At 46.0% G+C, this 11,530-nt stretch overlaps 1 protein-coding gene across 1 annotated transcript; it reads left to right on the forward strand.

The window, feature by feature from the left end:
* The first annotated feature begins 4,676 nt into the window (after positions 1 to 4,676).
* On the forward strand, positions 4,677 to 5,750 carry LOC122366353. Its single transcript, XM_043338529.1, has one exon. The coding sequence runs from the start codon at positions 4,677 to 4,679 to the stop codon at positions 5,748 to 5,750; it is 1,074 nt and encodes a 357-aa protein (XP_043194464.1).
* Positions 5,751 to 11,530: the final 5,780 nt, after the last annotated feature.

An 11,530-nucleotide genomic window follows, 5' to 3' on the forward strand; every position in this document is an offset into this window, starting at 1 on the left:
CTCAAGGGTCGGGATGGGGTGGACCTCCCTCTTCACCGACCTGTTCAGCTGCTTGAAGTCCACGCAGATGCGCACTCCACCGTTGGGTTTCTTGATCGGCACCATCGGAGCACACCAGTCCGTCGGCCCGGTGACTGTCTGGATGATACCGCAGGCCTCCATCCGTTCCAGCTCCTCACGGATCTGCTTCATCAGTGGGAGCGGCACGCCTCTTGCAGTCGTCACCGCTGCTGGAACGGCGTTGTCAGTGAGCTCAATCTTGATGGGACTGGTCTGCATCAAGCCTGTCGTGCCAAACACATCGGAGTGGGCAACAACACCATCAGCGTCAACAAACTGAACCACGCCCAGCATGCTGCTAGTCGATCGAGACAACAGGTTGTACGACATTTCTGTGTCTACAACGTAGAAATCTTCTTGAACGACTGTGCTCTTATATGACATCTGACCCTTGAACAGTCCAAGAACTTTCAATGGACCACCCACACTTGTTACTTTTGGTTTACATGGGTTCAGTGCAGGCTTGTTTGCCATCTGATCGAATTGCCTTTTTGTAATTACATTGATATCAGCACCAGTATCAACTTTAAATGTCATCTGGGTTCCCTCTACTGTAACATCAATCATCCATCTCCGACATCTGCCATCCTGCACATCACCCAAGAACAGTTCGTCCTCTGCTGTGACCTCGTTCACAGTACGTTGGCGGCTCATGCATACCGACTGGAAGTGATCCATACCACCACAAGAGAAGCAGTTTGCCCCTAGGGCAGGACACTCACTTGGAGTCCGGTGGCGTCCTCGGCCGCAGTACCTGCATGTTCCGTGCTCCGGCGACTGCCGAAACGCCTGCCGCTGCGAGCGCCACGGCTGCGGGGGGCGAGGCTGGTAGTGCTGGCGCTGCTGATTCGACCGATACATCGGCCGGTACTGCCGACCCTGCGGCCGATACTGCGGACGCTGCTCCTGCTGCTGAGACTGCTGAGGATCACAGCGCTGCTGCTGGGCAGCGTCTGCCTGGGCACTGTCGACATCAACCTCGTTATTCACATCAACGAGGTCACTACTTCGTAACATATCGATTACTTTCTCAAGCGTCATGTCAATCTCCAGTGCCTGGATTTGAATTTTTCTAGCTAACTCTTTGCTTGACATCCCGGCTATTAGCCTGTCCCTGATCCGTTCTGCTTTGGTGTCACCAAAACCACATTTTTCAGCCAGCAATAGGACCGCGCGAATAAATGCTTCATTTGTTTCTCCACGCTTCTGAGCTCGTAACTCGAATGCCTGTCTTTCTGCAATGATATTTGTCTTTGGCATGAAATACCGGTTAAATGCCTCCGTGACGGGCTCAATCAGTTTCTTATCCTCTTCTCGCATAGCAAAGCTATTCAGCAGCTGCTCGGCAGCGGGTCCCATCGAATAAATGAGTGCACTGACCTGTACCTCCTGGGGGTCCTTGTAGAGCTTCGATGCCATCTTGAATCTCGTCCATCTGTCTCGCCACTGAGGCCACTCGGATGGAGTTGAAAAATCAAACGAGTCTGGTGCCTTGAATGCCATTTGACCTCTTCTGAATGTACCACACAATATCTTCAACCGTCTGTCTTTACAGATCCTGTCGGCTGCGCCATGTGCCCTCTGCGTCCCGGCTCCACGTCCACACGCGCGTGCTGCGGTTCGCGTTCTGTATTTTCCACACTCGACCCGGCCGCCCGCCACCGTGACCCCGCTGACCTCTGACGTCACAGACGGTCAGCCGGTCAGCACGTTCCCCGTGTGGGCACAGCCCAGCACAGCCCCTTTTTGTACAGCTACAGTGTTTTACTGGAGGGACTTGGTTGTGAGGTTTGCGCTGAGATTGGTTACGCATAGCATAGCTAATTGTCTCTATGTTTGCTGGCAGCTCGAAGGGGATGCGGAAAATACGCCCGGTTATATATGACAAGATATAACCGGTTTTTCCGCGACACTACGAGCGTCTTCTCTGGGGCGGCCCCGGAGCCGGGCCGGCCTCTGCGAGCAGCGTTCGGCGGCAGGCGGGCGGCCGCCTGCGCCCCCGGGCGGCAAGGCCGCTAAGGCGACGGCCTCCTCTGATTGGTGGAGCGACTCGTGTCACGTGACGGTGACGGCGCGGGGTTTGAGTGCATTTGCGCGGTCACTCTGTTCTAAGCCGCCCGGTCTGACGCAAGTCAGCAGTGTTCTCGCTCTGAAATGTTTTTGCGTTTCCCACCCACCCACCACCATTTTTGGGGCTTTTTTTTTACACGCACCACACTTTTAAATAAAGATGGGTTTTTCCACAAAATGTGGTTTTTTCCCCAACTAGGTCCCCCGGTTTTTTTCTAGTTAGGACTTTTTCCGGGGGAGGACACACACGACAGGGTTTCTAGTTTGGGTGGGGACACCATTGCGCCGCGCGGGGGGAGGGGTGGCGGCCCGTTGGCAGGGCAGTCTCGGTTGAGACATGTATACTTGCTAGTATGTTTGTGTCGTGTTCATTTGGGCTGAATATACCAATAGCCCCTTTTTGTACAGCTACAGTGTTTTACTGGAGGGACTTGGTTGTGAGGTTTGCGCTGAGATTGGTTACGCATAGCATAGCTAATTGTCTCTATGTTTGCTGGCAGCTCGAAGGGGATGCGGAAAAATATTTCAGGCAGTTTGCAAAATGCCTGGTGGGTCAGGCAGTTTGCAAACTGCCTAGGCATTTTGCAAAATGCCTGGCCAGTCAGGCATTTTGCAAATTGCCTAGGCATTTTGCAAAATGCCCGAGTTTTCACTTTGCCTGTAACATATATATATATATATATATATATATATATATATATATATATATATATATATATATATATATATACTATACAATGGTTACACTGGGTTATATACTATAACAATGGTTACTATAGCCATTGTTGGAAATGTTGAGAGACATGCTCCAAACTGAGTCAGGTCTTGCCTTCACTACTGAGCTCAACGTAAACAAGAAATTACCCTTCCTTGACCTTATGATTCATGCTAACGACAACGGCTTTGATACAGATGTCTATGTGAAACCGACAAACATGGGACGATGTATGAATGCGAATGGGGACTGTACTGATACGTATAGACGCGGTGTGATTCGGTCGTACGTCAGGAGAGCCCTAAAAGTTTGTTCGACGTGGGAAGTGGCTCATCGTGAACTGAAGCGAGTGAGGCAGATGCTTGTCAACAATGGCTATAGTAACCGTGACTTCGACGACATTTCACGTGACATGATTGACAAGTACATGACAGCATGCAACACCGACTCAAACACAGGACACAACCCCTGTAGCAACATCGACATATACTACAGAAACACCCTCACACCATCCTGGAAAAAAGACGAAAAGGCCATGCGAGACATCATTTCGAAGAACGTGACACCGGCCCAGCCTGACCATCGCTTACGATTCAAAATATACTATAAGTCTCCTCGCACCTCTTCACTCATCATGCGGAACAACATGGAACAAACCACAACTCTACAACAGACCAACGTAGTATATCGTTTTCAGTGTTCTACCGGGGACTGCGCAACCCGTAACGTATACTACGTTGGACACACGACCACATCACTCAGCCGCCGACTGACAATGCACTTACAAGACGGAGGACCTAAAACACATCTTTCAGAGCACCACGGGATTCGACTTACCAGAGACTTACTGACAGCAAACACCACCATACTGGCACGACAAAACGACAGACGACGACTAGCCATCACAGAGACCATTATCATTCGAGACACATCCCCGATCATCAACACACATACAAAGACCCTGACGAACATCCCTCTCTTTGACAGACAAATGACTAACACATAGGTTTACTGTGTGTACATACGAGTATGATGTGCTTTATTGTTCATCTTCGTTCATCTAGTTCGCCTCAGGCCGAAATGCGAAACTTCTTTTGCAGAAACGTGGTGCCGAGTTAAAAACATAATGATGTGATTTGCAATTTTGTATATAACTGTGACAATTCATGCGCGGCATCTATCGTTTATAATTTTGTACTGATGATGATCAACGTTGATCGAAAGCTTTACTTTAAATAGACTATTATTCAACAAAGAAGTTTCATTTTAACTACATGGGAAAACATTTATACCTAGCTGCAGCTCTTACTTTAACAATCATTGCTTCCTTCGGTCAACTTCTATTTACTTTAACGTCTGAGCAGAAAAGTATAGTACGACGCTTTGAAAATGAGTCCAAGAAGCTCAACAACACAAGGAATGCTGTCGTGTTCAACGATGTATGCATATATATATATATATATATGTATTAGTGTAAGCTGGAAGCAGATTATTCTTATGGCAATGCTCATTAAATGATAACGCAGCTTTTCCGTTTATAAGCTTACGGTTTATGGACTCTAGTGCTCTTATAGCTTTCTTATTGCTTTCAACATGTTCAAAAAGGATATTACCCAAGCTCATAATGGTTAACAAAAGTATTATTTCCATTAAATTGACCTTATAGTTCGACGCGTTTCGTATATTCCCTATACATTTTCAAGAACAAAGGTCATGTCACACATTTCGGTCAAGTCAGTTCGTTTGAATTAATCCACCGCGAGATAGTCGCTCGTGATAAATTGCAAAAGACATTTCAAGACAAAAGACATACCAGAAGGACGGCATCGCCATGGGCTCGCCGCTCGGCGTGCTATTCGCCCAGGCGTTCATGTCGGCAGTTGAGAACGAAGTCCTCAGTGAAAGCCGTGTAAAACCAAACCTGTACTGCCGATATGTCGATGACATCCTGGTGGAAGTCAGTGACATGTCATCACTGCAGCGACTGAAGGCACGACTGGAGGAGGTCTCCGGCCTCAGCTTCACTGTTGAGGAGAGTGTAGCCAATAAGATCAGCTTCCTTGATGTGTCCATCGATGCTGCGAGTGGCAACTTCACCACCAGTGTCTACCGCAAGCCGACGGACAACGAGAGATGCCTGAACGGTGGAAGCGAGTGCCCACAGCGCTACAAGGACGGCGTGGTGAGGGCGTATGTCCACCGAGCCCTCAGGCACTGTTCCAGCTGGCCACTGGTCCACCAAGAGCTGCAGCGGATAAAGCAGGTCCTGGTCAATAATGACTATGACTTGACCACCATCGACCAACAAATACAATCTATCGTCAACAACCACATCAACAAAGGATCACAGACAACATCAAATGAAGGCAACGTCATCAGCCTCTACTACAAGAGCCAGATGACCAGCGGCTATCGAGCAGAAGAGTCGGCGCTCAAGAACATCATACGGCGCAACTGCAAGCCCGTTCATCCAGAAGACCGCATCAAAATCTCCATCTACTATCAGAGTCCCACAACGACATCACTCATCATGAAGAACAACATGGCCAATGACAAGTCACCCCTAAAACAGAGCAACCTGGTATACCACTTCAAATGCAACAAAGGAGACTGTGCGCTCCTCCCTTCAAGTGGCTATATCGGCCTCACCACCACGACTCTGTCCCGGCGCCTAACTATGCACCTTCAGAGCGGAGGACCGCAGCAACACACCCAGACTGAACACCAAACCCTACTGACCAGACGGGAAATCGTGGACAACACCTCCATTCTGGCGAGAGCATCGGACTGGCGACGACTGGCGGCTCTCGAGGCCATCATGATCAGGGAAAAGGACCCAGCCATCAATCGGCAGATAAACGCCCGAGGAACCCTGCAGTTGTATGAGGGTCGGCGCCTGACCTAGGTCACGTGTCGCCCACTAGAAAGCTGTGCTTACCTGGATGGATAGATCTGCAATTCGTTAATGTTGATGTAACTAGTTTAATTCATTTCCTAACAGCATATCAAGTTTCTTCAGAAATGTCTTTTGCAATTTATCACGAGCGACTATCTCGCGGTGGATTAATTCAAACGAACTGACTTGACCGAAATGTGTGACATGACCTTTGTTCTTGAAAATGTATAGGGAATATACGAAACGCGTCGAACTATAAGGTCAATTTAATGGAAATAATACTTTTGTTAACCATTATGAGCTTGGGTAATATCCTTTTTGAACATGTTGAAAGCAATAAGAAAGCTATAAGAGCACTAGAGTCCATAAACCGTAAGCTTATAAACGGAAAAGCTGCGTTATCATTTAATGAGCATTGCCATATATATATATATATATATATATATATATATATATATATATATATATATATATATATATATATATATATATATATATATATATATATATATATATATATATATATATATATATATATATATATAATTATAATGCACATTATATTCTTAACAATCTGTTAAAAAAATGGAACGGGTCCTTCATATTTTTTTTAAATAAAATGGCACTTAATTAAGCAAGCGTATGCACAGTTACCACGCGTTACCTTGAAAGTAGATACCGGTGTCTGGCATCATGTTAAAACCTGCCATCCAAGTCTTGAACTGAAAGCAAGCAATTTGCCCATTAAAAAAGCATGTATAAATAACCTTTTGCTCATTCTTTGCATTTTTTTTTGTTGAAATTGAATTATTAAACAAAATCATTGATATATTTTGGCTTGCGCCATCTTCAGAATGTACAGAAACAATGCGGTTGGGAACTCGATTTTTTAAGAATATATAGAAATGATAAAAATATTTTCGCAGAATTTATGGTGCATACAATTTCCTCATAAAATCATTATGCTGAGAGAAATGGGGGAAGACAGAAAGAAAACATATTTTTTAAAGTTCTTGAAAAAGACGCTCTTGATGCTGTTACGTCACATGTCACCTTCTGCGGTTGACAAATAACGGCGCATCTGGCGCACCACCGATTACATGTTATATCTATGTGTGAAAGAGGTTGTTTGTTTCACTCTGCCATTCGCGCTGTTTTTAGCTTTAAATTATGCTAAAGCATTCACGAATGAAAGGCTCAGTGTCAAAAATTGATGCGTCTGCCGTGTTCTGTTCCCATTTAACATTGAACGCGAGGTAAACATTTTGTGAACCTCGAATTTTCAAATGAAAAACATGATGAATCGGAAGATGCTGAAGGGCAAAAGCCTTTCCAATACACATTTGGCCTAATTTACAATTAAAATTTTAATATTTCTCTAATCTTATTAATAATTTCTTTGTTCTAAGTTTTCATAAAAACAAGTTTCAGCGAAATCGCCCCAGTAATTACCGAGTTATTAAAATGGGAACAAATTTGACACCTCTTATTGTTGTATTTTGCACGTGCACTGGGGGTGACCCACATGCATCGAGAGTATCCTATTTTTGGTAGAAGGGATGCTGCTACCCTACAAAAATTACCGCAAGTCAATCGCCCAAGCGGCTGCTGAGATATGAGCCTGTCAAAATCACTACTTTTGCAAAACAGCTTGAACACCCTTGACTTTTCACGTGGCACGTGCCACGACGGTCACTGAGATGTATCAAAAGTAGTCTGTTACGGGGTAGAAGGGATGGGGCTACCCAGCAAAAAAGACCGCAGGCCAATCGGTCCAGCGGTTGCTGAGATATAAGCCTCTCAAAAGCGTTACAGGCCGGGCCGGGCCGGGCCGCTCATACTCAGATTTTTCCGTTATATTGAAAAAACCCGCTTCGCTCGCTGCGCTCGCTCGCTCGTAATAACTTAGGGCGTTGAGAACCGAGGTAATTTCTATCTACCGTGCCTTAACTTACCAGCAACAGCAATCTATCTACACTCTACGGTGGCAAGGGAGACTGTGAAAGAAGCGTGAGATGGATTCTAAACAATTCTTTTGTGACATACTGAAGGGCAAAGTGCAGATAAAAGCATACAAGACTTGTTACAAGTCCTGTTTTGTGCCAGGCTGTTGCAGTAGCACTTATGAAACTCCGAAAACGATCTTCGTTCATGTACCGAACAACATTACCCTGAGGAGATGATCGTCTGCAATAGCAAATAGAGCTGATGCAAGTACTTTGAAATCCACTATCAAGTCGGTGATATTGTAATGATCACTGTGAGGTGAGATATTTTGTGCAAGGGCTGAGTGTAATGCCCAGGAGATGACCTCCATTCGCCCCCTGACCGGTCAGGGTTATAAAATTTGAGTGGATGGCGGTCCGTTTGGGGTTCAGATGTCAATTATATTTTGTTACTGTCAAACAATACATGTTATGATGGCAGCGAATGTGTGTAACGTCGGTTTTCGAACAGAAGTTAGAATTGTAACGGCAGAGTGCTTACTGGTCTCATCGTAAGTATTGTAACAGTATTGTAAGCATTGTCAATATTGTAAGTATTGTGAGCATTGATGTATGGTAGATATCTCCTCACATGATCTCGCCCTCAGATAACCCTCTCCGGTGTCCGTCAGTAAATGGCACCTGAATCATTACAGATTAGATAATTTGTCATAATTCATAAAGAATTGGGTGGTTTTGACTCGTTTACTCGAGGCAGGTCGCATTTCAATATTTTTCCATAGGCTTGCAATGTAAAGGTCACGACTCTGACCTAACCTCAGGCCACCGATAAAAAAAAACTGAGATATACAAACGACACATACTCGTACTGCAGGTAGGTACTGTTTTGAAGACTTGATGAGAGGAAATAACTTCGTGAAAAACTCAAGCTCTGACGTGATTGCAAACTTTTCTGAGTTGGGGTCAACAAACCCGCTCTGGTTACCTGACCTGACCCGGCATTTTTTTTTTTTTTTTTTTTGCTGAGATGTGCGCAATGAGCATTTAGGAAAAGTCACCAAATATGAGCTGAATGTCTCGCGGCGTTTGGAAATTGTACAAGAAAATCCTGAAAGGCCTCCCCCGTCCGAAATAGGGTTAATGTGGATATGAAGAGTTGCAGCTGCCAAACATACCTAGATCTAACTAATACTGCAGTTCCCAGCGCCGCGCCGCCTATGGGGGTGCACTTTGACTTGATGGGGGTGCACTTCTAGTGAATGGGGGACGGGGGTGCACCTGCACCCCTTTCATATGGAAAGTTACTTCCCTGATTACAGCTCCCCGTATTGAACCTAATCAGGGAACGGCCGGCAAACGAAGGAACTATTTCTGGATGACAGGCGAATAGCCGCTCACGCAAGGAGCGGAGCTCGGCCCCGTGCAAAGTGGCCAACAAAGCAGAGACAGAGGCAGCATCACATCTTCCAACGATGAAGCTGGTTTCTGGCTTGGAAGATGAGCTCCATCTTTGCATCCGAGTCAGTGCTATCAGGAATCAGCTGGTCTAATGGAGTGAGACGACTAGCCATCGTATCAGAGCTGCCTGGTCCTCGTAGCATTTGCACCGATTCTTCTCGATCGGACTCTGAATTCTGCCCCTCCTGCGTATTACTAATTACTTGAGGCAGCATTGCTAGCTATGTAGCTAAGTCTTTGGCACAGTTTCATTATCCATGCTTTGCAAACAGTGCCATAACAACACAGTTAATTAACCCTCTCCGGCACAGGGGGGGGTTGATGCACCCCCCCTAAGGCTTTTAAGGCTTTTCGCGAATAACTCGCGTAAAAAGCGGCCGATCGCGACGAAACTTTCAGTACCCTCGCATTAATCACTTTTACACGTTCCCTGAAAATTTCATGACCCTGACCCCAATGACCTTTGACCTGTGACCTCTTTTCCGTGACCATGTTTGGCCGAAATCGCGATTCGGCGTATGTCGGCTCGCATTAGCCGCGCGTTTGCAAGCTTTTCGTGGTTTCAAACGTTCAAACATGTGATTTGATGTTGCTCCCATACATTAGGGTGGGTGTCAAGGTCACCTGAAGGTCAGGTCAGGTCATTGACCTTTGGTGACCTCGGGTGACCTCGGTTCACTTTTTCGAGTTTTACATGTTTCTAGGCTAGTTTTTGGAGCTGAATTCGAATTTAGCAACCATTTGAACATTTACGAAGTAGTTTTGGTACCTTCGTAACATGTTACGAAGCTGTCAGAGGCGGTTGACACGTATTACGAATACCCGTCACAACCCCTACCGGTTGACCTGACCTGACCTGACCCGACCTGGTCTAAATGCTTAAAAACATCATCTCTGATCAAAACTAACACGATATTCGTGATCAGCACCCCGGAAAACCACACAGCAGCCACACTTTACGACTTTCTAACAGGTCCCGATTTTCCCGGTTTTCGGGTCATTGACCTGACCTGGAAGGTCACCCGATGACCTAGGACCTTAAAATTGGGTATCATCGGCTTTCTCTCGTGACGGGCAACACGCTCGTTTTTTTCCGCGAAGCTCTAGCTCGATCAGGGGCCAAACGCGAGGGGGGGGGGGGGTCGTACCAACCCCCCCTTGTGCCGTCGAAGGACGCAAAATGGCCTGTGCCGGCGAGGGTTAACCCTCGCCCTGGCAGGGCATTTTCCATAACACGGCCTGGCAGAGGGGGGGGGGTCGATGCGACCCCCCATCGCGATTGGCTCCTATGGCACCTAGAAACACCAAATTTGGTAGGTAGGTGGGCCCCCTGGAGTTCTCGCCCCTGTGCAAATTTGGTTGCTCTAGGTCAATATTTAGGGGGGTTTTGGGGGTATAAATGTAAAAATTTCGCTAAAAACAGGTCAAAAGTTTTTCGCTTATAACTTTTGATCTAATTAAGATGAGCAAAACGAAAAGCACCAGTGAACTCAGCACGTCAAGGCGCGTCGAATGATATACTTTTTAGCCTGCTTAAGTGTACTTAAAGTTTTTCTTAAAGTAAACTTAAATTAATAAATTAAGTTCAAGTTAACCAAATTGCATCATATCGCATATCATTCGATTCGGCTGATCACCAGGAACACAATGATACCATTTTGGAAGCTGTAGCGTCATTATGTGCCAAGTTATTGGCAAAAACGTCATTTGACCTCAGTTGACCTCATTTGACCTGACCCATGCATAAGTACACCAAACAAAGAAGCACCTAGTGACCTGCTGTTAAGTACTGTGGTTTCAAAGCACAAAAGTGATAGAATGAAGCGGATATCTCCAGTATTTTCCGAATTTAGTATTTTCCCATAGGCTTAACATTACGACGTAATGACCTCTAACCAGTGGCGCAGCCAGGATTTCGTTTCGGGGGGGTCATCGCCTCCAAAGCGGGCCCCCTAGTGTGCGGTCCCCCCACCCATTTTTCAGAATCTTTCCATATTTCATACGCATTCTGCTGAGCGGGCCCCCTCTTTACCTGCATGATAACCCTGAGCGAGTTTGAATCGGAAAATTTTGATAGAACAATAGCTCGGTAATCACCCGGTGTTCAATTTCCACGTGAATTGACCATGACAGAAATATGTTACTATGACGTATGAATTCGTATCTTTCGAGGCCGAAATGTGCCCCTTCCGCAATATGCATAGCATATATGCAAACGGAACTGTTGTCTGCTTCTTTCGGACAAGATTTAAGCAGTCTCACGTGCCTGTCCTAACTCAGTCATCTATTGGCTGCTGTAGTAGATTGTGCTTTATTCTTCTTCATTACGTGAATTCGCTCACAAGCAGTTTTAACCCTCGCCGGCACAGGGGGAGGGGATGATGC

This window comes from Amphibalanus amphitrite, unplaced genomic scaffold, assembly GCF_019059575.1.
Source record: "Amphibalanus amphitrite isolate SeventyFive unplaced genomic scaffold, NRLGWU_Aamphi_draft 000799F_arrow, whole genome shotgun sequence".
In the NCBI taxonomy this organism is placed as follows: Eukaryota; Metazoa; Arthropoda; class Thecostraca; order Balanomorpha; family Balanidae; genus Amphibalanus; species Amphibalanus amphitrite.